This window comes from Anneissia japonica, unplaced genomic scaffold, assembly GCF_011630105.1.
Source record: "Anneissia japonica isolate Jap-2015-1 unplaced genomic scaffold, ASM1163010v1 scaffold287991_len637273_cov151, whole genome shotgun sequence".
Classification (NCBI taxonomy): Eukaryota; Metazoa; Echinodermata; class Crinoidea; order Comatulida; family Comatulidae; genus Anneissia; species Anneissia japonica.
In genome coordinates this window covers 64350-91101 of record NW_022692547.1, presented here as the reverse complement: position 1 = coordinate 91101, position 26752 = coordinate 64350, and the positions used below count along the sequence as shown (strand labels likewise).

The 26752-nt window shown below is 33.5% G+C and overlaps 1 protein-coding gene across 2 annotated transcripts; it reads left to right on the top strand.

Moving 5' to 3' along the window:
- Nucleotides 1-477: 477 nt before the first annotated feature.
- Nucleotides 478-25380, top strand: LOC117100330 (CCR4-NOT transcription complex subunit 3-like). 2 transcript variants are annotated; one of them, XM_033239979.1, is made up of 17 exons: nt 478-656; nt 4169-4236; nt 4772-4846; nt 5035-5124; nt 5528-5752; nt 6615-6728; nt 7578-7686; nt 10669-10820; nt 11577-11746; nt 12465-12547; nt 13399-13551; nt 16601-16839; nt 17530-17632; nt 17897-18089; nt 20298-20430; nt 21116-21241; nt 22106-25380. In XM_033239979.1, exons 1-17 carry the CDS (start codon nt 632-634, stop codon nt 22199-22201), a joined length of 2154 nt encoding a protein of 717 aa, XP_033095870.1. In that variant the 5' UTR covers nt 478-631; the 3' UTR covers nt 22202-25380. The 2 variants fall into 2 exon arrangements, with proteins under 2 accessions (XP_033095870.1, XP_033095871.1); XM_033239980.1 differs by lacking the exon at nt 13399-13551 and having other exon boundaries at nt 480-656.
- The last annotated feature ends 1372 nt before the right edge of the window (nt 25381-26752 follow it).

The window sequence follows — 26752 nt, the reverse complement described above, 5'->3', positions numbered from 1 at the left end:
GATTTTCTAAGTTATGTCATTTCAGAGGATCCGACAAAAACATTTCCCTAGTATTAGTATAGTAAACACAATAGCGAAACTTCATTTATTATGCTATGCCTAGCTTCATTAATCATAATATGAATGGTCGTACTGAAATGAATATACAGTGTTTTGAAATAATATTAGTGTCATTATGAAATTTTGAACCAAGCCGCTTTAAACATCCTCCATTTGCATTATATTTCCAATATAAACTGTGGCGGTGTTAAAAATATATCCCATAATATAAAACGCTAATAAGCCCATACTGTATCAATCCGCAAAATTAATGGAAGTAGTTAGATTGGTTTAAAAAACACACGTTAAATTTTAATTTCATTCTTAAGAAAGCTAAGAATTATGTTCCATCCTATTTATTGTTTTTACGTCAAAAAGTTACCCGTATGCAAATAATAGCAAAATTTGAGAACAATTCATCGGCGGATGAATACAACGATGGTCGTTGTGATGCTCCACTAATTTTTCTGTAAATTCTAATATTTTTATGTGGCAGAACAAAACGTTAAACGTTAATTCATTTATTCACTTGTTTGTTTAACAAGTGCCGGGAACCAAGGAGGCCTTATATTCTAATATCGTACATGGCATAATGGGTGATAAGAGGAAGTTACAAGGTAGGATATACGGCCATTTCATTAGTTTCAATAGTCTGGTACCATGAAGCCTAGGCCCCCAGGCTAGCTAGGCCAGGCCTAGGCCCTATGTGGTTAGTATAGTAAGCCTAGGCCTAGCCTAGCCTAGCCCAGTGATGTTTTGTGCTTACCCAGGCCTGTGCTTGGTTAGGCCTAGCTTAGTGATAGTGTGATTTGTTTGTGAAAGATTATACTGTTTTCCATGTTACATGATATTTTGAATCATTTTAAACCAATCATATGATGATAATGTTCTGATATTGTTTTTTTTTTTATGTATGAAGTTTCTTTGTGGAAGAAATAAAACTTAAAAATAAATATTCCAATGTTCTTTACTTTCATTAGAATTGAATGTTCACATGTCATGCAACTCTAAATTTACAGAGTTTAGAGAGAACTCTGTAGAATGCTTGCACTGTTTGCAATGCATATAAGCGGGTCAAGTAGCATGTATATGTGCCGTTTATTATTTAATATTATTTCTTGGCTGTTGTATGTGTAATTATGTGTCTGCGTAGGCCCTGATTTCAGTGTTTAATTTTAGTTATAATTAATAATTATGTCTAATTATGTGATTATGACTGCGAGTCAAGTAGACTGGTCTGACTTTGGGCCTGGGTACAACAGATTAAAAAATACTAAACATATTTAAATAAAATACAATTGACAACAATTACATTATAAACAATATATATATATAAATAAAAGCTTAAAATTAAATTTAGTGCTATTTAAAATGAATTAAACATACAGTATCTTTACTTATTTTTGCATTACCGTATCATTTCATTTATAATTTTCAAGATAGGTCTACAATGTATACAGACATATATAATAATCAAAAAATAAGTGACATATTATATAACTGAATAAATAGGGTGACAGAGACACATAAATACACAACAAATAACCAATAAATAATACTGAAATAATACACTAAAACACTTAGGCCAACACAGACACATAAAATTAGACATAATAATCAATAAATAATACCTAATACTAAAATAGGCCTACACAGACACATAATTATTATAGACATAATGATTAATAATTATAACTGAAATAAAACATTAAAATATGCATAGATACATTACACTACCTACTGTAGACACTTAAGGCCAACTCAGACAGCGTTGTACGATGCAGCCCGACGCGATTTGTTGTCGCGTCTGCGTGAGTTAAACGCAGACGCGATGGTGTGCGTCGGGGGCAGTCACGTCTTAGAATATTAAACATGTTTAATATTTCTCACGACGGCTTAAGACTGTCTGTCCCCGACGATAAATCGGGTCGGGCTGCGTCGGCCGATGCTGTCTGAGTTGGCCTTTACACACAATATAATACCCAACACACATTTCATACCACCCACTTTTTGAATGGTATCGCCAAGATGAATCCTGGTGGCCAACTTGCATTACTTGATAAACATAAAGCTACATCAGTGTTCCACGATTTGGCAGCAAGTATACCACCGGCTCCCCACGCAAAAAATATACAGAGAATCACAGGCTTTGATGATCGCTTTATTTTATGGAAAATTTTATGAAAGCGACCTACTTAAATGAAAATACTGTATGGGAAATGAAAGGCATTGGTGATTGCTTTATTTTATGAAAGATTATATGAAAACAACCTACATGCCAGACTGTACAGTAAAACATGATCTGCGCAAGGAATATATTCTTCACACCAAAATTAAGTTTAAGATGAAACTTTTTATATACCCTGGTTTAGGGAACCCACGTCCTGCCAATAATGATGATTTCGTATAAAACTAAAATTTTATTTTTGGCCAATTAGCCACAAAATTAAGTAAATTTCAGGGGGAAAAAATGGCTTTTAAAAATTTTTATTACACCCACTGCAGCTTTAAAATCTCTAAAAATAGAATATGTGTATTTCTTCCTAAATTATATAATTTAAAGTATTTAATCATCCCATTAAAACTGATTTTTTTTTTTACATTCACCAATAAAATTTTATTTTTATTTTCTCCTCCGTCTGCATGTTTTTGGCAAAACTATTTACTAAATAATAACACAGAATTTATTTTTTTTTTTTTTTTCGTCCTCTTACAGTACGATTTGAAAAAAATAAGTTCGTGAAACAAGTTATTAAAAAAGTCTCGACTAATGAATAAAAAACTTGTAATGTGCCAATTCCAAGAAAAATGACCAAAGGTGCAGTGTACAGTGTGTTAAGATTATAAGGCAAGCTGGTAAAGAGATGAATTTTTGGGTTGAGATTTAAATGTCATGAAGGTAATTTGTTTCAAGGAAGCAAGGCAGCAGATTTAAATGTTATTTGGCCATATCAATATCTGTCCACTTTGTTTTGGAAAATGAGAAAAATGAATAGTGAATAATATAAATAATTTTGCTGAATTCCTTCAAGACACATACTGAATTTCTTTAAGACACTTTTTACCACTATTTTATTTGTTTATTCTTTCTTTTCTCATTAGCTGTTTAGCTAGAATGAGAAAACAAATTTAATAAGACCTTGAACTACTGTATTAGTACTGTACTGTATAGCCGTGTAAAGTCTGTATTTTCCTAGCGATTTTCGTTCTTTCGTTCTTTCTCAAAGCGACACCTTAAACACATTTTTATTAAATTTTTATTAAAAATAAAATTGGTTTTTTTTTATAGTGAATAATATAAATAATTTTGCTGAATTCAAGACACTTTTACTGAATTTCTTTAAGACACTTTTTACCACTATTTTGTTTATTTATTCTTCCTTTTCCCATTAACTGTTTAGCTAAAATGAGAAAACAAATTTAATAAGACCTTGAACTATCTGTTAATACTGTAGGTCTACTGTATAGCCATGTAGTATTTTTCTAGCGATTTTCCGCGAAAATTTGATCTAATTTTGATCTACTGTATCATCCGCACAATTAAAAATACTTTACAGTATGGCCTACATGAATTAAATTCAGAATCGAATATGACATGGGGTCAAATAAAGACATTCTCTTAACCACACTCTTGTTTACAGTAGTTCAAAAACATAATTGTTTGGCTCGGGGCTTATTTGTGAGTCGTTGTTTCTCAAAGCGACACTTTAAACATTTTTATCATTAAATTTTGATCAAAAATAAAATTGGTTTTATTTATGGTGAATAATATAAATAATTTTGCTGAATTCCTTTAAGACACTTTTACAGAATTTCTTTAAGACACCTTTTACCACTATTTTGTTTATTTATTCTTCCTTTTCCCATTAACTGTTTAGCTAGACACCGCCATCACTTGAGCACCTGTGAGTCATGCATCGGCGGGCTTCGCGCCCTAAATTGCCGATAAACGGTGCGTTGTTGGTTTGGTTCGGTTAGGCGTCTAGAGTGCTGTTAGTCTAGGTTTGTGGTTATTTTTCTTGTCCATTTCCTTCCGTTGTTGTCAAGCGTCTCGAGGTTGGTCCAACGGGAGGCGCTATACAAATTGCAAATTATTATTATTAAATAAAAATTGTTTGGGATTTTTAAGGTGAAATTGAAAGGTGCTTAAAGAAGGTATCAGAAGGAGTGGAAACATTTGAAGATATTTGGCAGAAGGTAATATAACAAAAATTTTATTGTTATTAATAATAATAATATTAATAATAATGATGTACAGTATTTTGCTTATCAGATCATTTGTGATCTCTATTTTCTCTTGATGTTTTTATTATTTTTATTGTAAAGTATTTTATACTGTTTATGAGGTGAAAGTCACTTGATTGTCTTAATAAAGTAGGAACAAATACCGGTATTGTACAACAAAATTTAGTTCCATGATACATTATCGTAAGACAATTTTAATTATTGTCCAAAAATTAAATTAATGCATTGAATTGCTTTGTGAACTTGAGATAGTGTGTATTTTCTCCACATATTGTACTTCTGTAGCTCTCTGGAAAACCTCCATTCAAACCTGTCTTGTTGCTAAATCATTAGTTTTCATGTTATTTTTGGGCATCCCCTTTCTATTTCCTTTGTCCTCTCCTGTCATCATGCAATGATTCTCACTATTCTATTGACGCCCTACAAATCTTCCAACTTGTTTTTGTAAACTGTACTCTCATTAAAAAAGCATTCAACTTTATTTCAGGTTCAAAGTGCAACTAATAGTAATCAGAAGGACAAGTGTGAAGGGGAGCTAAAGAAAGAAATCAAAAAGCTGCAGGTAAGAGGACATCAAAGTACTATAGTGCTTGACCATTTAACAACTTATTAGCTTTTGGCCTCTAGTTATAATGAACTATAATAATGTCGCTTTTGAGACAAATCTGTTTTTGCTAGAGTGGGTCTCATATGTCTCGATAATTTTAGAGCCTATTTCTCATCCATGATTTCTCTTTTGTATCTTTACAGAGGTTACGTGATCAAATTAAAACATGGGTGGCTTCGAACGACATCAAAGACAAGAGGACACTTTTGGACAATCGCAAGCTCATAGAAACGGTTAGTAACATAATATACTTTATTATGAAAGAGGAGTATAACAGTTTTTTCATGATAAATTTTATGTCCAAAAATAGCTTCCATAATTTTGACCATATTGAGAAAGTTGATTTTTTTCCCTGCATCCACCAGTCAGTCAATTTATATTCAGTAAATATTTTATCATTGGCGGATTTAAGGGACCCCAATCCCGTAAGTTTTCCAAATTTAAAAAAAAAATGGAAAATTATATTCAATTTAAGTCTGAGAGTGCCATTTCCAGTAAACTATAATTTGTTGTGGCATAATAATGTCTACAATTACAATTTTATAAGTTTTAGCATTACAAGTTTGCAAAGAAACTTGTGTTTTACATAAACATTACTTTATAGTAAAAACCAATATTTTACTTTTATATGAATAGCAAATGGAAAGGTTCAAGGTGGTAGAAAGAGAAACAAAAACAAAAGCATATTCAAAAGAAGGTCTTGGGCTAGCGACACGCATTGACCCTGTCCAGCGGGAACGGGAGGAGGTGTCCGGCTGGTTGTCCCAATGCATAGATACGCTCAAGATTCAAGTAGATCGGTTTGAAAGCGAGATGGAATCCATGACATCCAATTCAAAGAAAAGGAAAATCCCATCAGATGTAAGTAATTATTGTTAAGCCACATTTACGCTAGACACGATTACGACACGACGACGACATATCATCGCGTAGTTTGTATTCTTCAACACTGTGCGCATCTGTATCGTGTCGTAATCGTGTCTTAGTGAAAATGCGGCTTTATTCATTGATGGTGCTGCTTTTCATATACTGTACCAATTATTAAAAGTTAGGGTTGTAGCTATACAACATTTTATCGGGTCTATTTTGAAACAGCACCACCTCTCACCTTGTTAGCAGATTTCTTTTTTCCGGACACGATTATCTTTTGAATACTTCTACAACGAAAAACACTGCAGGTTTTATTTTTTTTTTTTTACATTTTGTTTTCGAAGACCAGCCTCACTATATAAGGAGGAGGTCGTTCACCAGTTATAGCACAGATAAACGCTGTAAAGCTACGTAGAGTGAAAGGCATTTAAGCCTCTGGATGCCCCCAGTACAGTAAGAGTGGATTTTGAGATGGGCAGGAGGGTTATTAAACTTGGGTGGAGGGCTATGAAATTAGCATTAGACTTGATGGTAAACTTCAAGGCTGGGTTTGCTCCATCCGCCATAACTACATTTTTGAATGTTAATATGTTTCTTTACATTATAAGAATACTTTGAGTGCTAACTCAAGTGCAGTCATTGCTCTGCAGTCAAAGCTTAGCAAATGCATGTGTTTACATGTTTACTCCTAAATTTATACTTTTTGGCACCCAAATGTTCATTGGTGTACAGCCAATCTGAAGAACAATCGGACAAAACGTTGTCTTTATTTTGGCCAGTTATGTTACGTATGTAATTACCTATCTGGTATTGTTATAAATTTTGATTAATTGTTTGATTTCTTCGTAATTAGAAACAAGATCGCCTGAATGAATTACAAAACTTAATAGAAAGACACAATGGTCATGTCAAGAAGCTGGAGATGATCATGAGAATGCTGGACAACACAGACATCGAAACAGAGAAGGTAATATAATGCACCACACCTGAGTAATTTTTTTATAATGCTTAATTGTAATTAAACGATTAGAACCCATATTAAGGTAAAACCTTCGGGACCAAAAAAGCAAGTCTCCGTAATAAAAATTTTGTCCCCTACATAGGGGTTAGTTGTAGTGGTAAAAGATATACTTTTTTTCATTTTTCGTGGCCGAAAAGTGTCCTCTTGATAGGAGTATCGCCTTATTGAGTATGTCCTAAGGGAGAAGTTCTACTGTGTTAATTATTCAAAAGGTCATCTGTGCCCAAGTTAACCATTTTATCAAAGTAACATCATTCAGTATTTGAATGGATAGACCGCAATTAAAAATTATTTTTTCTCCTGATTTACTAAATAGTATTTTATTATTTTATCAAAATGAAATAAATAATAACATAGGTTCAAGGCAAATAAGGCCATAAAGGAAAAAAAAAATTATTGTGTTGGCCACGCCTGACCGACCCAAAATATACGAAATTGAGGTTCTGCATTTTAGTTTTTTTATTTATTTATTTTTTTTTTGACAACAAAAAATATTTTTTTTATAAACTAAAGGGCGACGACGGTAGGCGATGCGACAGTGTTATACGATCGTTTTGCTCTTTAATATAGATTTAATGGTCTTTGTTGTATTTCTGTGTATTTTCTACTTTTATGCATAAACACTTTATTGCTTTAAAAAAAAAAATTCTTACCGACCTTCCCATTTTTTCTGATTTTCCCAAAACATGGCTAACACAAGAATTTTTTTTTTTTTGGCCTCAGCTGGTAGTTCATTTGTCACTGTTGATTTTTCTTTGTTTATTATTGTTGATTTTTTTCTTCTTTTTTTTTCAGGTTAAACAAATTAAAGAAGACTTGGAATATTACTTAGATTCCTGCCAAGATCCTGACTTTGCTGAGAATGAATATCTTTATGATGATTTTGAATTTGAAGAACATGATTGTAAGTTCACTCTATTTATTAAGGATGTACTCTAACTAAACTACTGAAATTAAACCAAGAACTCATCCTATGCTCACTCTTCTACTTTAAACTGTTTCACTGTGTCAAGTGTGAAGTGCAGCTGTGGCTTGGTGGTTAAGGTGCATGACTTCCAATCCCAGGGTCCTGGGTTCATATCCTGACAATGCAGGATTTTTTTTTCATAACTAAAAAACGTCATAAACATGACTTAGATTATAAAGGATCATTCCATCCTGTAAGTGGAGAGTGTAGTCCTGTTGGATGTTTTTTTTTTTTTTTTTTTTTAGAACCAGAATTTATATAGCGCAAATCACAATCCGCAGGTTAGACAAGACGATATACAAGGCTGCTGGTATCATTATTCCCCTGGTCACTAGATAATGAGTTTTCAGATTCACACATTGTGCAACCCTCAGCATTCTGCTCCCTGTGGAGTATCTCTGGTCATGGCTGCTTGTATGCACACGACCCAAACATTGGGTGCCATACCATTCTACCAGGTACCCATTTATACTCCTGGGTGGAAAGAGGAAAACGTAAGTAAAGCGCCTTGCCTAAGGTCACAAGCAAAGAGAAGAGCATCGGTCTCAAACTCCCAATCTCACGATTAAAAGTCCAACACCTTACAGGCTGCACCACAGCTTACACGCTGTGAAGGTAATAGCATTTCTGATGATAATGATGGTGATGGTTATCAAATGTTGAAAGTGTTTTTGATTGATTTTCTCTTATTTTCTTTATTATTTGCCATTTGTATCTAAAAACTGTTTGCACACATTCTAGCTAGGATACGATTGTCCCATGTTAGTTCTTAAAACTGAATTTTACACTTAAAACTCAATAGGTTAACCAATAGACGTTGCTAGTAACAGCCAGATTCAGTTTGCTTTGGTTGGTTTCCAAAACTTGATCATTGTAATTTCAAACCAGATAATTGCTGTAAATTAAAATATTATTTCTTTATTGCTACAAAAATAACAATTACAAAGCTGAATCCAAGGGGTGTGGTACCTAAGTTAAAGATGTATTGTCCCTTGCTAATGTAAAAAAATCATTAAAAAAATGATTTTGAAATAAACTTGCTCATATTGCAGTAGCATACAAATTATTAACTTGTGCATGAAAAGTATTGAATTTAAAAAATGTGTACCCTGATTTTTAAACCAAAAAATTATAATAAAAATAATGAAACACTTCCAGAGTCTGGAAGTGTTTCTATCATTTTTCACTGTTAACTGATAGGTAGGCATTTTGTAAATACACTAATTTCTATGTTCAAGCTGATAACTTTTATTTTACTTCAAAATAGGCAAGTTACTGTAATTTCAAAAAATGTTTTTATGATTTTTTTGGTATTTAGCATGGGACAATACATCTTAAAGTAAACTAAATCACTATAATGATATACAACCAGAAGTCAGAGGCAGCTGTTAAGAAATCTGCTGACAAATATTGGCTTCACAAAATCCTCTTCTGCTCTGAAGTTGATTTTAGTAAAATAAACATAAAATCTGTCAATCAAAGTCAGTATAGATAACTTTGAAATTTATCAAACTAGATAATTGCTCAGTAAAATTAAAATATTATTACTATTCTTTTAGTTTTATTAATTATACAGCTGATTTAAAGGCAGGGAACTAAATCAATATGATATAAACCATCAGTATAATAACAAATACAAAGATATAATTAATATTAATAAAATATATAATATTTAATGTTATAAAAAATATATACAGTACATTCCAAAAAAAAAAAATACATAAAATTAAAAATATTCCATATCAAATCACACTGCCAAAATTCAGACAAAAATAGTTGGACACAATTTTATGCAACACTACAAATTATAATATATAAAATACTATCATTCAAATTCACTGGGTGAAACCACTTTTAAATGTTCATTGCATTGTTGTGAAATTTCTGACGTATTCTGTATTTTTTATACCTAAATAATAATTGTAATTTTTAGAATTGAATTTTATGTAATTTACGTGTTTTATCAATAAAAAGCCCTTGAATGAAGAATGAATTGTAATACTAGAGAGCTTTTGCTATCTTGTTCGAGAACCAATACGCAGAGAAAGTTTCCTGTTCTTGTTACTGTTCTTGTTAAAAAAAATTAGTGAGCTTTCGCTATTTCGTTTTGCGTACCTTCTAGAAACAAACCTTTGGTGGCAGCACAACCTGTTTCTATGGCAATGGCATGCGCTTCGGTCATAGTGGCACGGTGGCTAATTGAATGGTACGGAATGGCTAAACTGGTGACGTCATACATAAACATATGCGCTTTTCTCTGCGGATTGGTTCTCGATGGAGATCAGTGGCACAACACTGGGGCCGGGGGCCCTTTGGCCTTTGGCACTTTGACCTCTGGCACTTGTGGCCCATAGGGTCCCGTTCGCCAATTCCATTTTTAGATATACTCGTGTTTTAATCATGTTTTTTTCCTTGTATTCTAAATGTTTTTAACAACAAAAAATACGTCAGTGGTGGCGTTTAGGGCTGAGGTAAGAAAATTTTTGATTATGGCACTTTCAGGTGGCCGGAAATAGCACTCAAAGACTTAAAATTTGAATAGAACTTTCTTTTTATCTTCATTTAAATCCACCATTAGATATACTATGATATACAGTAAGTCCTACAGTCGATGTCAGGGACACATTATGCTGTGCAGTATCAATAAATTTAGCCCTTATAGGTCAGGGTGCTCAGATCGAGGACCGTATGATTAGGGGGACCTGGGACCCCTAAGGGTGGGGGGGGGGAATGCAGACCGCCACACGAGAGTGCATAGGCGTTACGCCACTGACGGAGATAACAAATTAAAAGCTCTCTATTGTTTAATGGGGGGGGGGAATGCAGACCGCCACACGAGAGTGCATAGGCGTTACGCCACTGACGGAGATAACAAATTAAAAGCTCTCTATTGTTTAATGTTGGCATTGTTATCAACAGATGGTCTGTCCACGTTGGCAACGTCACCAGAGGATGGTGAGATTTTAGCAAATGCAGAGATAAGCTCTTCACCAATAGCAAGTTCACCAATTGTCAATCATTCCAAGGAAAGGGATGAAGAAAAGAAACGACATAGGTCAACAGAAAGTGAGGTAATAATGCTTGAATATTTATATTAGCGCCAATTCCAAATAATATTATCAGAGCCGCTGAGGGTTATTACTCCTGGTCACTGGATAACATACAATGGCAAACCAGCACACTAAGTGCAACCTTCTCTGCTCCCTGGGGAGTATACATAGTCATACTCTACTTATAGCACACAAAACTAGTACATTCAAAGCTACAACATCCTACCAGGTACCCATTTCTACTCCCGTGTAGAGAGAGACAAACGTAGATAACATGCCTTGCCCAAGGACACAATGGACTTGCACAGCGAGAGTTTCAAACGCCTGGTTGGGAGTCCCAAGCCACAACCGATGCGCCAACCACTTCTATTAGCTGTAAACCATGTCGCATGGACCCACTGTCATGTTCAATGACTTTTATGATGAATTTTTTATGTTCTTTTTACTTTATTTTATTTACAAAATTTTAAATTTTGCATACTTATTTGAATTTTATTTTTATATCCCTGACAGTGAACTTGCTTTTACTTTGACCAATCCTGTCACATTTTTTTTTCATGACTTTTTAAACTTTTTTAAAGTACTTATATTTGTCTCTTATAATCTTGTTTGTCTTTGTATTATATATGTTGTATCAACGAAATAAATGATATGATACAGTATGATATAAAGTATACTACTTTGTAAAAATACACCAAATTCGAGCCTCTCGAATATAAAAATACAATTTCATGCTTTCTAATTTGTTGTTTTTTTTGTGTGTTTATTTTGATGTAGCCTTCACCGAGAAAAGCAGTAGCAAAAACGAACAACGCACCGTCACCATCTAATTCAAACAACAACGGTTCTAGAGTACGGACATTGTCGTCATCATCTTCATCGTCATCTAGTCAGGCAACATCCATTGTTCCAAACACTTCCAAAAATGCCAATAGTAAAGCCAATAAGTAAGTTCATTTACTATTATTATTTTATATATATATATATATATATATATGATTATTTTTTATATATATATATATATTTATATATATATATATATATATATATATTTATTTATTTATTCTGAAAGTTATCAAGTTAAAACATTCAAGGATAAAACAGAGAAAAATACATATTTGAGACCATAAGGCAAAAAAAAATTATTGTGTTGGCCATGCAAGACCGACCCAAATTTTACGAAGTTTCTATAAGCAGTTTATGGACAGCTATGTGCGTGACATAATTATGAATTAATTGGCCATTATAACAAAATACGAACCACTTAGTTGGCTGTAATTGTTTTTGGTGGTTTCTTCCTGTCATAATTCAGTGTGATCTTTTGTGTACATTCTGATGGATAGATGCCTGTGTAATTATATAATTTTTTCATTTTTTTATTAATTTATTTTTTGCACTAGCCAAATGTGATATTTTATAGGATTTTCCACATCCACCTTTATATTTGATATCCTCAATAGTAAAAATTGCATTTAGTGTACCATTACCTTTTTTTTGGCAAACAAACTGTTGTATGCCCATATATAGTCATGGTGTACCTATATATGGTCATGATGTGATGTCATCATGACCATATTTAGGTATGTCTTTGGCATGTTTTTGTCAATTGAAATTTGATTGCCTGGACAGTGCTTAATGCAAACATATTTTTCTTTTCTCCTGAAGCAATTCCTCAGCTCATACAATAGCCCAACCACCCGTGGGACCAGCATATTCAGTTGCAGCTAGTTCGCAAAATACGCAACAAGGTATGACATCATATCCTGTCACATGACATCAGGCTTCTTTGTGATTTGTTAGAATTTGTACTTTTAATACCACCAGTAGATTTGAAATCTAGTATGATTTTTTCTTACCAAAGTAGCCCTCAATTCTCCTGTTTTGAAGAGCACTCTACTATGAATGTTAGAGTGCCCTCAAGTGTATCATACTTTTGACCATGGTAATAATATTTTGCTCTGATAATAGTGTTGCTAATAATTTGTAAACTTCACAGATTTTATGTATTCCATGCCATTTGTTTGATTAAAAATGAGTACATTTCTTTATTCAATATTTTGTTAGAAATTGTCTGGTGGAAGGGACAGTTAAACAGTGGATTTTTTAATAAATTTCATTGAAGGTGATTGTAATTACAGAGTAGTTATTTAGATGGCAATGTCTGTTGCATAATTTGATAATCATAAACTAAATTATATGATACAATAATAAAAAAGAAAAGAATAATATTCGCGATTTTAGTATGTAGCTGTCTACAGCAATACTCATATACTATAAGCTATAACTTTTATTAGAATTCTAAGGAAATTTATAGTGAAAAGTAGTCACATTTTCATACATCTGATTCCACTCCAAAACCAGTGGCGTATCTAGGAGACTGGGAATGTGGGAGCTGGTAAGGGCGCGATGATTAAGTGAAAGGGCGCTTGGTCGCATAAGGTGATTTGTAACTACTTGAGCGTGATAATTTGACTTCAGACATTATTAATAGGGGAGCTTTTTTATTGAGGAGTGCCCCCAGCGTGCTCCTTAGATACGCCATTGCTCATATTAACGCTACTCTAGTCTATGCTTAGCGTTCTTTGTCCTATTGATTCAGGGACGCAAGGGCCTAGCCGAGTAGGCCAACAATCACAATCGCAACCATTGGTACAGCAACCGTTACAAATATCCACGAACTCGCCTGCTCCCTCAACCAACGTGAACACCATACCTTCGCAGCAAGCTCGGCCTGATATCAATGGGGGCCAAGGTTCGCAGAATTTAAATTTACATACCATGTAATTTGTGTTCACATCAACTATGTAGTATAGGTCAAACTTCTTTAAATTAAACAGCCATGCTTGTTAATTCAACATTAAACCTGAAATAACAATTGAAAGTAAACTTACTCTTGTTGGTCCAGACTACTTGGTAGATGTGAACAGAATAAGCTGGTGTGCATTCACTGAAAGTAGTGTGCATGCTCCATAAAGCGTCTGGATTCTTGCCTGTATTTGCTAGCATCATTGGGTTCTTTGCTTCTGATTATTTTCTGTATGCATCTGTATGTCTATCTACTTGTACAATTTGCTTCCAGTTTTTTTGGTAATTCTGCTGCATGCTGGCATTCTACTTTGTGCTCTCCCCCCCCCTTTTTTTTTTATTGGAGATTAGCCTTATAATAATAAATAAAACTAGCAGCAGCAATAGCAGCTTTAGCAGTAGCAACAGCAAATAATATCAATAATAGTAATAATAATAAATAAAAATGTATTGAAAACCTATTTGCGAAAGTTCTCGATCCATCTGCTTCTTCCAATGACTACACTTTCATCCACTCTAGACTTAATATAATTCCCTATGAATCCAGATTTCAAAAATTGTCCAGAACCAAGACCACCCATTACATAATTGTCTCCCCCAACATCGCTCCTGCTCCTGTCTCTTATACACATCTAGATGTGTATAAGAGACAGACTTGGTAGATGTGAACAGAATAAGCTGGTGTGCATTCACTGAAAGTAGTGTGCATGCTCCATAAAGCGTCTGGATTCTTGCCTGTATTTGCTAGCATTATTGGGTTCTTTGCTTCTGATTATTTTCTGTATGCATCTGTATGTCTATCTACTTGTTCAATTTGCTTCCAGTTTTTTTGGTAATTCTGCTGCATGCTGGCATTCTACTTTGTGCTCTCCCCCCCCCTTTTTTTTTTATTGGAGATTAGATCTGTAGTGTGTATTATTTAATGTTTAAACATTGTAAAAATCTTATTTGCTGTACATTACCGTATATTATATAAATGGACCTTACCTCTATATCAATCCCTCCCTCCCCATTATATTGTGTGGCCCTTACACAGCATAATCTGTAGGACATGCCCATAATCATGGTTATTTAATAACATGTTATGATTGGTCATTTGTTGCTTTATTTGAATCCGGAATCTTCCATTCTTTAGTGTATTTTTATGATGGAAGGAATTATACACAAAAGCAACTCTTCTATCCTTTTTGTTATCAGTATTTTTAATGTAAAAAATCTCAATTAAAAGACATACATTACATTTGGGCTGGTTGTATGGAGTAGCTGTAGCGCAGCAACACCCCACATCAGGAGACAATCCCCTGTACTCTTTTGAATAGTGTAAAGCTGTGTGTTTTAAGTTAAACATGCACATGGACCATGTTGGACCAAAAACTACCAATCAAAATTCTCATTCTCCTCTATGTATCTTACTTGTATTTCACAGTGAAAGCACTGGGGCAGATGCAGGGTTTGGTGGTAGGGGAGGGGGGTGCATGAGTGTCCACACCATGTCAGTCCAACCATGGTTGGGGGCTCAGGTTCGAACATTTAGAGAATATGGACAGCTATGTGCCCGGAAGTTGTACTCTGAATGAATTATGTGACTAGATTTAATTTCGTATATTTTCATATCAACAGCACAACAATTATTTTTCTTAATACAATTTAGGGGGGGGTGATTGTACTTTCACCACCCCCACATTGCATCTGCCCCAGAAGCGTAATTATGGATAGGGGTGTATTTTTGTCTTTTGGCAGTGGCTTTTTCTTTAGATCAAGAATGTTATATTGGTAACACTTATGTTCAATACACATGCAGAAAAGAGCAATATGAAATTAACCACTGACGCAATAAGTAATTTTCATGAAGAATTGCACCGCTGCTAAATGAAAATCTTAAGCTACAAGAAAGACAAGCAGGGAAATGTTGTCTGTTTTATCAATTGGCCATATTATGAATTATTGCTCTATATCTCTTTAAGCTCTGTTTACACTATCATATGATTTGCCTGTATGTGGGTGACATATGACATCATCGTGCCCATGACATCATCATGGCCATATATAGGCAGGTCACACTTTTATCACATAAGATAGTGTGGATGGAGCTTTAATGCAAAATGTGTTGGCTCTGCTTTGTTTTGGTGCCTATTTGTCCTGTTATGCTTTGTTGTTTTATTTTGGTGAAATATCTGTGGTTTAATTTAAATATATATTTAAAGTTCTGTATCTGTCTCAGATACAGAACTTTGTGACAGATACAGAACTTTGTTTGACTTCTTATTTTATATATACAAATCTGTCTATGCAGCAACTCTATATTTATTTATATATATATATATATATACCTAAAAACTGCATCGGCAAACATATATGTATATACAAATAAAAACTTCTCGAACCTACCATGTACCCACTTGTACTCCTGGGTGGAGAGAGGCAACCGTAGATAATATATATATATATATTTACTTCTATATATTTACTTCTTGCGGTAAGGGATTGTTCCAGGAAAATAAATGTTATTTGCTTGTTATATTTACCAGTAGGGAAAAATATCCAATTTGAAAATACTGACTAAATAAAAACATAAGTCAAGTATTTAATTGCTGCAATGACATTTATGTGATTGTGTTTCCTTTTATGATGTAAAAATAAAACAAGAATCCTCAGTTCTTTTAATTTATTAGTGATTTTAATTTATTTGTATTATTTTTATCCCTGATAGAAATTAATTTTTATAATAATTATTTTATTTTATCAAGAATATATATTAATAATAATGATGATGATGTTGGCAGTGATGGTGATGATTATCATTATTTAATTTCCATCATCAATTAATTTATTAGTCAATTAATTGATTAGTTAAAGCAGTGATGTGATAATTATATAATTTATGAATTTCAAATATATTGATGGTAATGATGTAGTTTTGTCTTTGGCACGTGGAATTTAATAATTATTAAATAAAGATAATAATTGTTTATATTTCTTCCATTTTGATTATTTAGGTTTTGTATTAAGTGAACAACATATAGAGCATGAAATGTTCGACCTAGATAATGGAAACAGTATGACAGTAACGGGGCTTTCAAACTCAATCACGGTACCCCAGCCACAACCACCAATACAGACACAAGTTCCACACATTGAACCAACGAGAGTTATTAACAATATGCCTACTATGCCCACACCTCCAAGTGCTGTTCAGATGAATGGACCTATCCCCCCTACTACAATCTCAAATAAGGTGAGCATTATTCATCCAACTTTAGAAAATAGAGGGGTGGGTTGATCTGTATGTAAGTGTAGCTGGATATTTTCTGCTTAATTTATAAGAGTTCCATCCCATATTTGGTCAGTGTACTTGTAATTTGATATATTAATTAAAATATTAATTTAATTTTTTTTTATAGTAAAACTTCCTTTTTTGTTGTATTTCTTTGAAAGTTAAATCAAGCTAGTCATGCTTGTCCATTTCTTGTACTGTAATATTATTTTGTTTGAACACATCTTGTGTGTTAGGAGTAGAAGCAGTTTAGCCTCATAATTTGTTGTTATTGTTATTCTTAATATATTTATTGCCAATATTATTATTGTTTATTATTTATTATAATTATTGATTATGAAGATAATTATTATTATATTTATTATTATAGATTATAATTATTGATTGGTGAAGATAATTATTATTATTATATTTATTATTTTTTTTATTATAATTATTATAATTATTATTTTTATTATTGTTATTATTTTATTGTTACTATTTTTTTATTATTTGTATTTTCTCTGTTGGCCTATGTTATTTCTGTGTAAAGAGTATAGGGGCAATATGCAGTATGCACTATATGAATATAACATTATTATTATTATTATTATTATTATTTATTATTACTATTATTATTATTATTATTATACATTTTTGATATTTTATTAGGAGGACAATTCTATGAAACTGAAAACAATTGCTCAAAAGGCAGTTGTGAATGCTGGCCTGGATACCCAGATTCAGCCACCAGAAATCCCAACAGAAAATAGAGGTATGTGATATTACCAGCTTCAGTATTTGGGACCGCATTTTTTGTATGTGAATTCTATGAGAATTAATTGATAGTATTCATTTTACTTTAAATTCATGACAGCTTTCTTTACACACTTGAATTTCTAATAAGTCATTTGTTTCATTTTAATTTCATTTATTTAAAAATAATGAATAAAAAATGTATGAATATATTTTGATACACACTTATTCTTTGCTCTTGTCAACAATTAATTTATAATTTTGTAATTATTTTCCTTTCAAGTTACAGCAATATACGACAGTACTCCTAGGCAAGAAATCAGTTCCCCACAGACACAGGAAACTAAAATACCAGCTCTATTGGGTGTCACTCCGCTGGGACCCCAGCCCCTTTCCAAAGACCACGCCTACCAACTGGCAATGATGGAAGCAGCTGCCCACCACCTTCCTCACCCTTCAGACTCTGAACGCCTAAGGTGAGATTTCACTTATATCTTGTTTAACACTCTGACCGCCAGGGGTTTGAAAAAAAAATAATATTAGCCACCGCCAGACTTTTTAGCAAATTTTAACACTTTCTCAAAAGCTCATTGAGATTGCGTATGTGATCAGATTGACATGTAATGAATACTACAAGAACTACAAATATTTTAACTTTACAATGGTACCAACCACCTTCTTCTAATCACAAACTGTGAAACCTGTAACAGTAAAATGAAAATGACTCACTTTTGGAGATTTACGCAATTTCGCACAACGAAGCTGAGATAATCGCGATTTCGTGAAAGTAAATCAGTACCGCTCTACGCTAAGGTAAACAAACAAATAGTGAAATACTAAATAACCAGATTAAATATAGTGTTCAAATTGTTAGTACATGTTGGTAGATACCCCATCTATCGGATTCTGTAAAAAGAACCTGAAACACGGAGATCTCCATGTTTGGCGGCGGTCAACCGTTGCCTTACCAAATACAGAGATCTCCGTGTTTGGCGTGCAGAGTGTTAAAGAACATTATTTTTTGTTCCTGTGCTATAAAGGCCTGTTCCACACACTTTTTAGCCCACACCCCAAATTAAATATCAAGCACTCAGGCGCAACCCATCGGACCCCGAAGGCCAAATCTATATCCTGAATTTCTTTTGTCAACCAATTAAAAAATACCACTTCATTCATAAAAGATTGTTCATATAACCCACAAAATAAATATCATAAAAATGAAAGTATTGTTACTTTGAATTACTTTAAGAGAACCACGATGTTATCAAATCTTTCAATAAGTTTTATGTTTTAATTTTAAAATTCTTAAATTTGCTGAGAGGAGTAATTGGGTTATTGGAAAGTAAAAATGTTGTTATAATTTTTGTCTGAAAGCCAAACACATTAAAATAACAAGACTAAAACTTTAAGTTGTCATTCATACCTACAAATGAAACTATTAATAATGCACGCATTACTAAAGTACACGTATATGCCACACTTCTACTCGCGTTTCTTTAGTATAATTTTGATTTTGTGTGTTTTTGTTTGTATTTCCACGATCTGAACTGATTTGGACCCATCAAATTGTTGCCACGACCCAAACATTGGGTCGCAAACCATAGGTTGCGGAACAGTCCTGTAAAGCAATAGCAATTTGCAATGGCCTGGATGTGACGCTGGCGTCATCAAATTTGTCGAATATTTGTAAACAAGCAAACTTCAATTAATTTCTAAACGTCTGTTGGTTATGAATTTTTGCATACCTGTAGTATTTATTAGTCATTTTTGGATAAATATTAAAGTATACACAAGAACTTTATTACCCCTCCATCCAAGACTCGAAATAATATACAGTATGTTGATCTTCCCCCGAAATTAGGGGTGCGACCTATACACCAGTCCTCAACCTACTCTCAAAAATTCCAGATTGCGAACCGCAGCGAAAATCAGGCGCCGTCTGTCTAGGTTAGGTCTATGTTAGCCCAGTTAATTAGCCTGGGGTAGGACTAGTTTGTGTGCCTAGTATTTGTAATTATAATCACTAGAGGGGTGTACTAGGATTCCTAGTAATTTATTGTATTAGATTTTTTTAAACTAAACTGATGTTGAAAATTCAATGCAGCAGCCTAGCGAGAAATGAAGATTTCCCTAGAGTAAGGGTACGTTATTTCATTGCAGTTAGCCAGAAGTATACACGCACTTCCAGTTTCTTGTTGTTTAATAAGCAGCCGATATAGTTTAAATTTCTTTATTTGAACGGAAATGATGTCAACGTTTCAAAATAATTAAAAACTTAATATTATGGGAACGGTTTGGCTCTTAAAAATAGGTCGGTTTTTGCACAGGTGACGCAAAACTTCCAGTTTCTTGTTGTTTAATAAGCGGCCGATAAAGTTTAAATTTCTTTATTTGAACATAAATAATGTCAGCGTTTCAAAATAATTAAAAATTTAATATTATGGGAACAGGCGACACAAAAAAAACCCGACATTTTGCGTCCTAATTAGGGGTGTGCGGCTTATACACCTGAAACAGGCATGTGCACCCAACGACCAGGGAAAGAAGCGCTTTGTATCTGCAAAAAATGCGCTATGTAAATAAATAATACAACTTTCTCTAAATTTGTTCCTGTTTCCTTTTAAAATTTCTTACAATTTGCTTTGATATTTGTAATGTTATAATGACGTCTATTTGTTTTGCAGACACTACTTACCGAGAAATCCATGTCCAACGCCCACATATCACTGTCCAGCAATGCCCCCTCATATGGATTCATTGGATTTCTACGCAAGGCTCTCAACTGAAGCACTGTTTTTTATTTTTTATTATCAGGAGGTGAGAGATCTTGATCCACATCCATGGTTCTTAATAGGTGGCCTGCAGGCCAGATTTGGCTCGATTTGGCTTTTGATGCATTTGAAATACTGATGAACCCTTAAGACACATTGTAGAAACATTATTTTAAAAGTTTGCATCCAGGTTCACTTAAGAAATAAAGAAAAGAAAACAGGAAATCTCTTTTAAACATGCTGGCACTTCTAGCCTATGTATATCACATCTATTTCCTATTCGTGCTATATATACCCATATTCGCCTGCATCAGCTAATACACAAACCAAATATAGTGCAAACAGAATATATGTATTCTTTACTTAAAGCTACAGAATTTTAATTTTTTTGCAGTAACCAGTATTTTGTAGCACAAAAAAAAAGAATTTGAATTACCAAAGACATCATAACGAGTTGCTTCATGACTCTGATATTATCTTTGGCACGTTAGCTCAACTCATTTGGCCCTTTAAACAAATTAATTCAGAACCAGGGATCTTTATACTAATACTATTCTGATTTGCTTTGATGTTCAGTTATAGTAGTTTATATACAGTATTCATATTTCTTGCCTATCTTAATTAATGGATATTTATTTCAATATTCTTATTTTTTGCCTGTCATAGGTAATGAATATTTATATAAGTATTTAAATCTTAATTGATGAATATTCATGTTTTGTTTACACCAGGGAACCAAAGCACAGTATTTAGCTGCAAAAGCATTAAAGAAGCAAAGTTGGCGATTTCATACAAAGTACATGATGTGGTTCCAAAGGCATGAAGAGCCAAAAACAATAACTGATGAATACGAGCAGGTAAGGCGCCAACCATAATAACACTTAACTTAACCAATAACAATGCACTGATTACTACATTAGGAAGCTTGAGTATATGAGAGCAGCTTAGCTCAGTTGGCTAAAATGCTGGTAGCCACTGTGCGCGCTGAACCGTGGAAATCTCTTTCAATTTCCCTTCCCATCGCAGCTCTCCTTGTATTTCAGCTGGAGGGCCGAAATGTAAGAAAGCGCACCGTCTTTCAGATGAGATGCTTAAGCCATTGGACCTGTGTGCATTATGGCCCATGTGTCATGTAAAGAATGCAGTACACGCTTTTCGCTTTGGAAAAGCGTGAAGTCTGAAGACTAACTCCCCACTGAGAGTACATCTTCAGACTTCCGTGGGTTATCCTTGGTGTTTATACACAGAATAATCCATCCATTCATGTATATAACATACTTTATTTAGTGACTAGTGTAAAGATGTGAAAAACTTCAAGCCTTTCATATGCTACGCTAAAGCCTGGTTACCATAAATTGGTTACACACTAAAGCCAACAGTATTTGCTGACGCTGATTGTTCAGTCTAATCGCGGAGCCTTCCCAATGGACCATCCCGCTAATCGTCACCCTTTGCTTATTTTTGCTAAGGTCCCATAAATCGACAGCGTAAAAGCATACGCACCCACGTGTGTTTGTGGGACAACGTGTGTTCTGTTCGTAGGACACGTGTGTATTCCAGGCCAGTTCTAATTGGTCAGTTGTTAAGTTTGATTGGCACTTGGAGAGGTCCGTTGCGTAATGATTACATTGAAATTGTGCAAACGACTTTATGCAAATGAGGCTTAAGACTTGCATATTGTTACATATATGAGCCTTGATACTACTGTACTTATTTTGCAGGGAACATATATCTACTTTGACTATGAGAAATGGGGACAACGCAAGAAAGAAGGCTTCACATTTGAGTATAGATACCTTGAAGACAGGGACTTGTGAGTTCATCTGAGTGAACGTTTAAATAGGCAGAACAATCTTTTGTCTAAGGGGCGTTGGCAGAAAAGAGTAACGCAGAAATTTTTCAAAATTATATGCTGTTAAATATAGACAAAAGGCTATGGTCACAGATCATGTCAAATATTTCATTCTTTTTATAAATGGTATCACAAATGATATTGTAGAGGATGTCATTGATGATGTCACATGTGATGTCATTGGTCATGTGATGAAGTCACAGGTGATATCATACATGGCGACACATTGATACCATTATTATTTATAATGGGTATTATATTATAATAAGCTATGTAAACAATTGTTGTACTGAGTTTATGAACAGGTATGAAGTCTGTTCCTGTTTCCTTAATTTTTTCAAGAAAACAAAACATTTAAAAAACTATTAAAAAAATAATCAACACCCAGTAACTGAATTCCAACTGAAATTGAAAGGTTGGCGAGATGCACTGTTGTTGACCTCACCCTTATCAGTTATTAGGTGAGAGGAGTAAAAAAGGTCATCAATAATTTTTTTTTATTATTGTTTATAAAAAGTAAATAGTAAATTATTGTTGTAATAATTATTTATTTTATTGTTATTATTTTTATAACCGAAAGCAAGAATAATTGTTTATGTATTCACCATGTTAAACCTTTCATAATATTTATCTTGCAATTACTTTAATTTGGAAGTTTTGTCCTCTTAAAGTATTGTCTGCATTTAGTCCTGAAAACTGTTCACGACAGGAAACAACATATTGTACACTACTTAAAATTAGGATGTAATCACAAAATGTTTTTAATGTGTTTCAAGATGCACTATCTGCCATGAGGAAATTCAATTCCATATTTGATTAATCTAACTTGTATATTTATATTTAAGTAACTTAACTCACAAAGAAACATTTTAATGAGAAAAAAATTTTCCAACCAATTTACGGACAGTTAAATAAGGTAATACCTTTACATATTCTTTTGCATAGGCCTATAAATTCGCTGGTAATCAAGGATTTTTGTATTAAAATGTTTGTAAATTTGCAAAATTTATTTTTACTCTTTTGGCGGACAGTACATGAATACTTCACAGTTTACAGTAAAATATTTTGTTATCAAAACTCAGTCTTTAGTTCGATCTAAAACTGAATATTAATTTATTCATGACTGCATATGTATTTCATGCAAAGAATACTGTTTGTTGATTGGTTAAAAGCCAGTAACCCTCAAATGAATAGCATTAGGTGATTAGTTGGCCAAGCCATAAAGGTTTGTCCACATTACCAAATTTTCTTCAGAAAAAAAAAACTGTTGTATGCCCATATATAGTCATGATGTGCCTATATATGGTCATGATGTGGTGTCATGATCACAAAAAACTGTTGTATGCCCATATATAGTCATGATGTGCCTATATATGGTCCTGATGTGATGTCGTCATTACCATATTTAAGCATATCACATGTTTTTGTCAAATTAAATTTGTTAGTCTAGACATGGCATATTACCCATAAATATTAGTTAATTGGCTGACTGCTAAGCTGTACTGCACATAAAGGCATAACTGATGGTTGATTGGCTACTAACTATAGACAGTCTTAAGAATACTTGATTCCTATTGGCTATATTTTGTGTGGAATTTTTTTTTGTTTAACTGTTATATCCCTTCTATCTCAATGGTTATTCAAAGTATCTTAATTGTGAATTATTGTTTTCTGAGATAAGTCTTATTGTTCCTAGTGATATGTGAATTTATTCAATAATGTTGTTGTTCTATTTACGGTTCTTCTTAGAAAATATATGTATGTACAAACAAAACAGGATTTGTTTAAATCAGAAACAACAATAATTAATATTAAATGTACTGCCCCCAACAAAATAGAAAAACCCTCAACAATTATCATTGTGGATTTGCTAATTTAGAACAAAAAAAAAAACCACAACAGACACACAGGATATATGCAAAGACTATTGTATAGGAGTATATTGATTGGCAAAGAAAATGTATTCACTTTCAATTTTGGGTTGAAAGCTAATAATTTATTGAATATAAAAATTACATGATTTAGTTTATTTTAACAATTTATAGGTTTGTATTAGGGTTTGGGTGGCATTGTGCCTTTAAAACAAAGATATGCATCTGTCCAGACTATCAAATTTTGTTTGACAAAAACATGTGATATGCCTAAATATGGTCATGATGACATCACACCATGACCATATATAGGCACATCGTGACTATATATGGGCATACAATAATTTTTTGTGGAGACTATCAAAATTGTGTTTGACTTTGTGGCATGCCTATATATGGTCATAATGACATCACATTATTACCTTATATAAACACATGATTATATACAGGCATACAGCAGGGTTTTTTTTTTCATAAGAAAATATAATTTATGTTGCCCTCACGGAGGGAGTACTATATACCGCCTGCTGGGTACGAGTTCATGCAGCTCAGCTATGAACCTCAAGCTTTCACACGAGGCTGATACTCAAGCTTAATTTTGCTTTTGTGCATAATGAACTCAAAACGTATCTATCTGATAGATTTATTCAAATTTAAATTCATCTCGATTTGTGCTTCAAAGAAGTATTTTTTTATTGCCATCACAACTCTCTCATACCATCTGTGGTTAATTTTTGTGTAATGTCTATTCTAATTTTTGATATACTCTATTGCTTCAGTGTAATGTCTATATGTTAAATTGAAATTTTAACCAAGATTTTATCGTCTCCGACTGGCCAACCTACCTAATGAGATACTCATGAATAATCATAACCATGAATAATCAAGGAGTAGGTTCATTTTCACAGTTAAATATAATCTGCTTTATTTTAATTGTCTCTTAAATACATTCCTTTCTGATTTCAGATGTACTGTATGTACAACTACAAATATATATAATTCTCATAACGATAGTTTCGTTTAACATTATGTCGTTTAATCATATCACTACGTGATAATATGTGCAACGCACTTCGCGTTTTTGTCGCTGATAAAAATATCAGTAAGATTGTGAATGTTAGAGGGCGCTATACAATTTTCATCAGACCGATTATCTTGACTCGTTATGTAGTTAAATCGTGTAAGGGTTTTTATATTTAAAGGATATATTGAGGAGAATAACAGTGCATTTGTCGACTATACCTTTATTTTCAGTAAAGATGCTGGAATGTAACACTCGTCTCTTGTATTTTATTAGAGTGTACGGGTAAAGTTGTGCTGGGAGAGGTTTGTGAAGGACGAATGGTGATGTCATGAATGAATAGAGAGCATTCGTTGCACGACGACGGTAGGACGTAGAACGTAATGACGTCAGTAAAAGTCATCTGCGCATGCTACAACGTTAAGGTCTCCTCGTCGAGTAGATTCTGGAACGCAATTTGGCCAAATCTACGTATGCAGAGAACGTAGGACGCCATGTAGGATGGTCATGCATGAGTGATTCCGTTCTAGGGTGGTCGCGTCGTCGCACAAATCGAAAGCTTCCTGTTATAGAATGAATGATACTGTATTTGCTAAATGTAATAATCTTCCAAAAACGCAACTCGTTAGACAAAACGTGGTCATAAAGCAGTTTTGGTCCACAATTATTTCAATAGGATGGCAATACCCAATCAAATACGTATTCAATTAAGCAGCTTGTTTCTACTAAACTCATACCATCTGTGGTTAATTTTTGTGTAATGTCTATTCTAATTTTTGATATACTCTATTGCTTCAGTGTAATGTCTATATGTTAAATTGAAATTTTAACCAAGATTTTATCGTCTCCGACTGGCCAACCTACCTAATGAGATACTCATGAATAATCATAACCATGAATAATCAAGGAGTAGGTTCATTTTCACAGTTAAATATAATCTGCTTTATTTTAATTGTCTCTTAAATACATTCCTTTCTGATTTCAGATGTACTGTATGTACAACTACAAATATATATAATTCTCATAACGATAGTTTCGTTTAACATTATGTCGTTTAATCATATCACTACGTGATAATATGTGCAACGCACTTCGCGTTTTTGTCGCTGATAAAAATATCAGTAAGATTGTGAATGTTAGAGGGCGCTATACAATTTTCATCAGACCGATTATCTTGACTCGTTATGTAGTTAAATCGTGTAAGGGTTTTTATATTTAAAGGATATATTGAGGAGAATAACAGTGCATTTGTCGACTATACCTTTATTTTCAGTAAAGATGCTGGAATGTAGCACTTGTCTCTTGTATTTTATTAGAGTGTACGGGTAAAGTTGTGCTGGGAGAGGTTTGTGAAGGATGAATGGTGGTGTCGCATGAATGAATAGGGGAGCTTTCGTTGCACGACGAAGGTAGGACGTAGAACGTAATAACGTCACTAAAAGTCATCTGCGCATGCTACAACGTTAAGTTCAACTCGTCGAGTAGATTCTGAAACGCAATTTGGCCAAATCTACGTATGCAGAGAAGGTAGGACGCCATGTAGGACGGTCATGCATGAGTGATTCCGTTCTAGAGTCGCGTCGTCGCACAAATCGAAAGCTTCCTATTTTCGAATGAATGATAC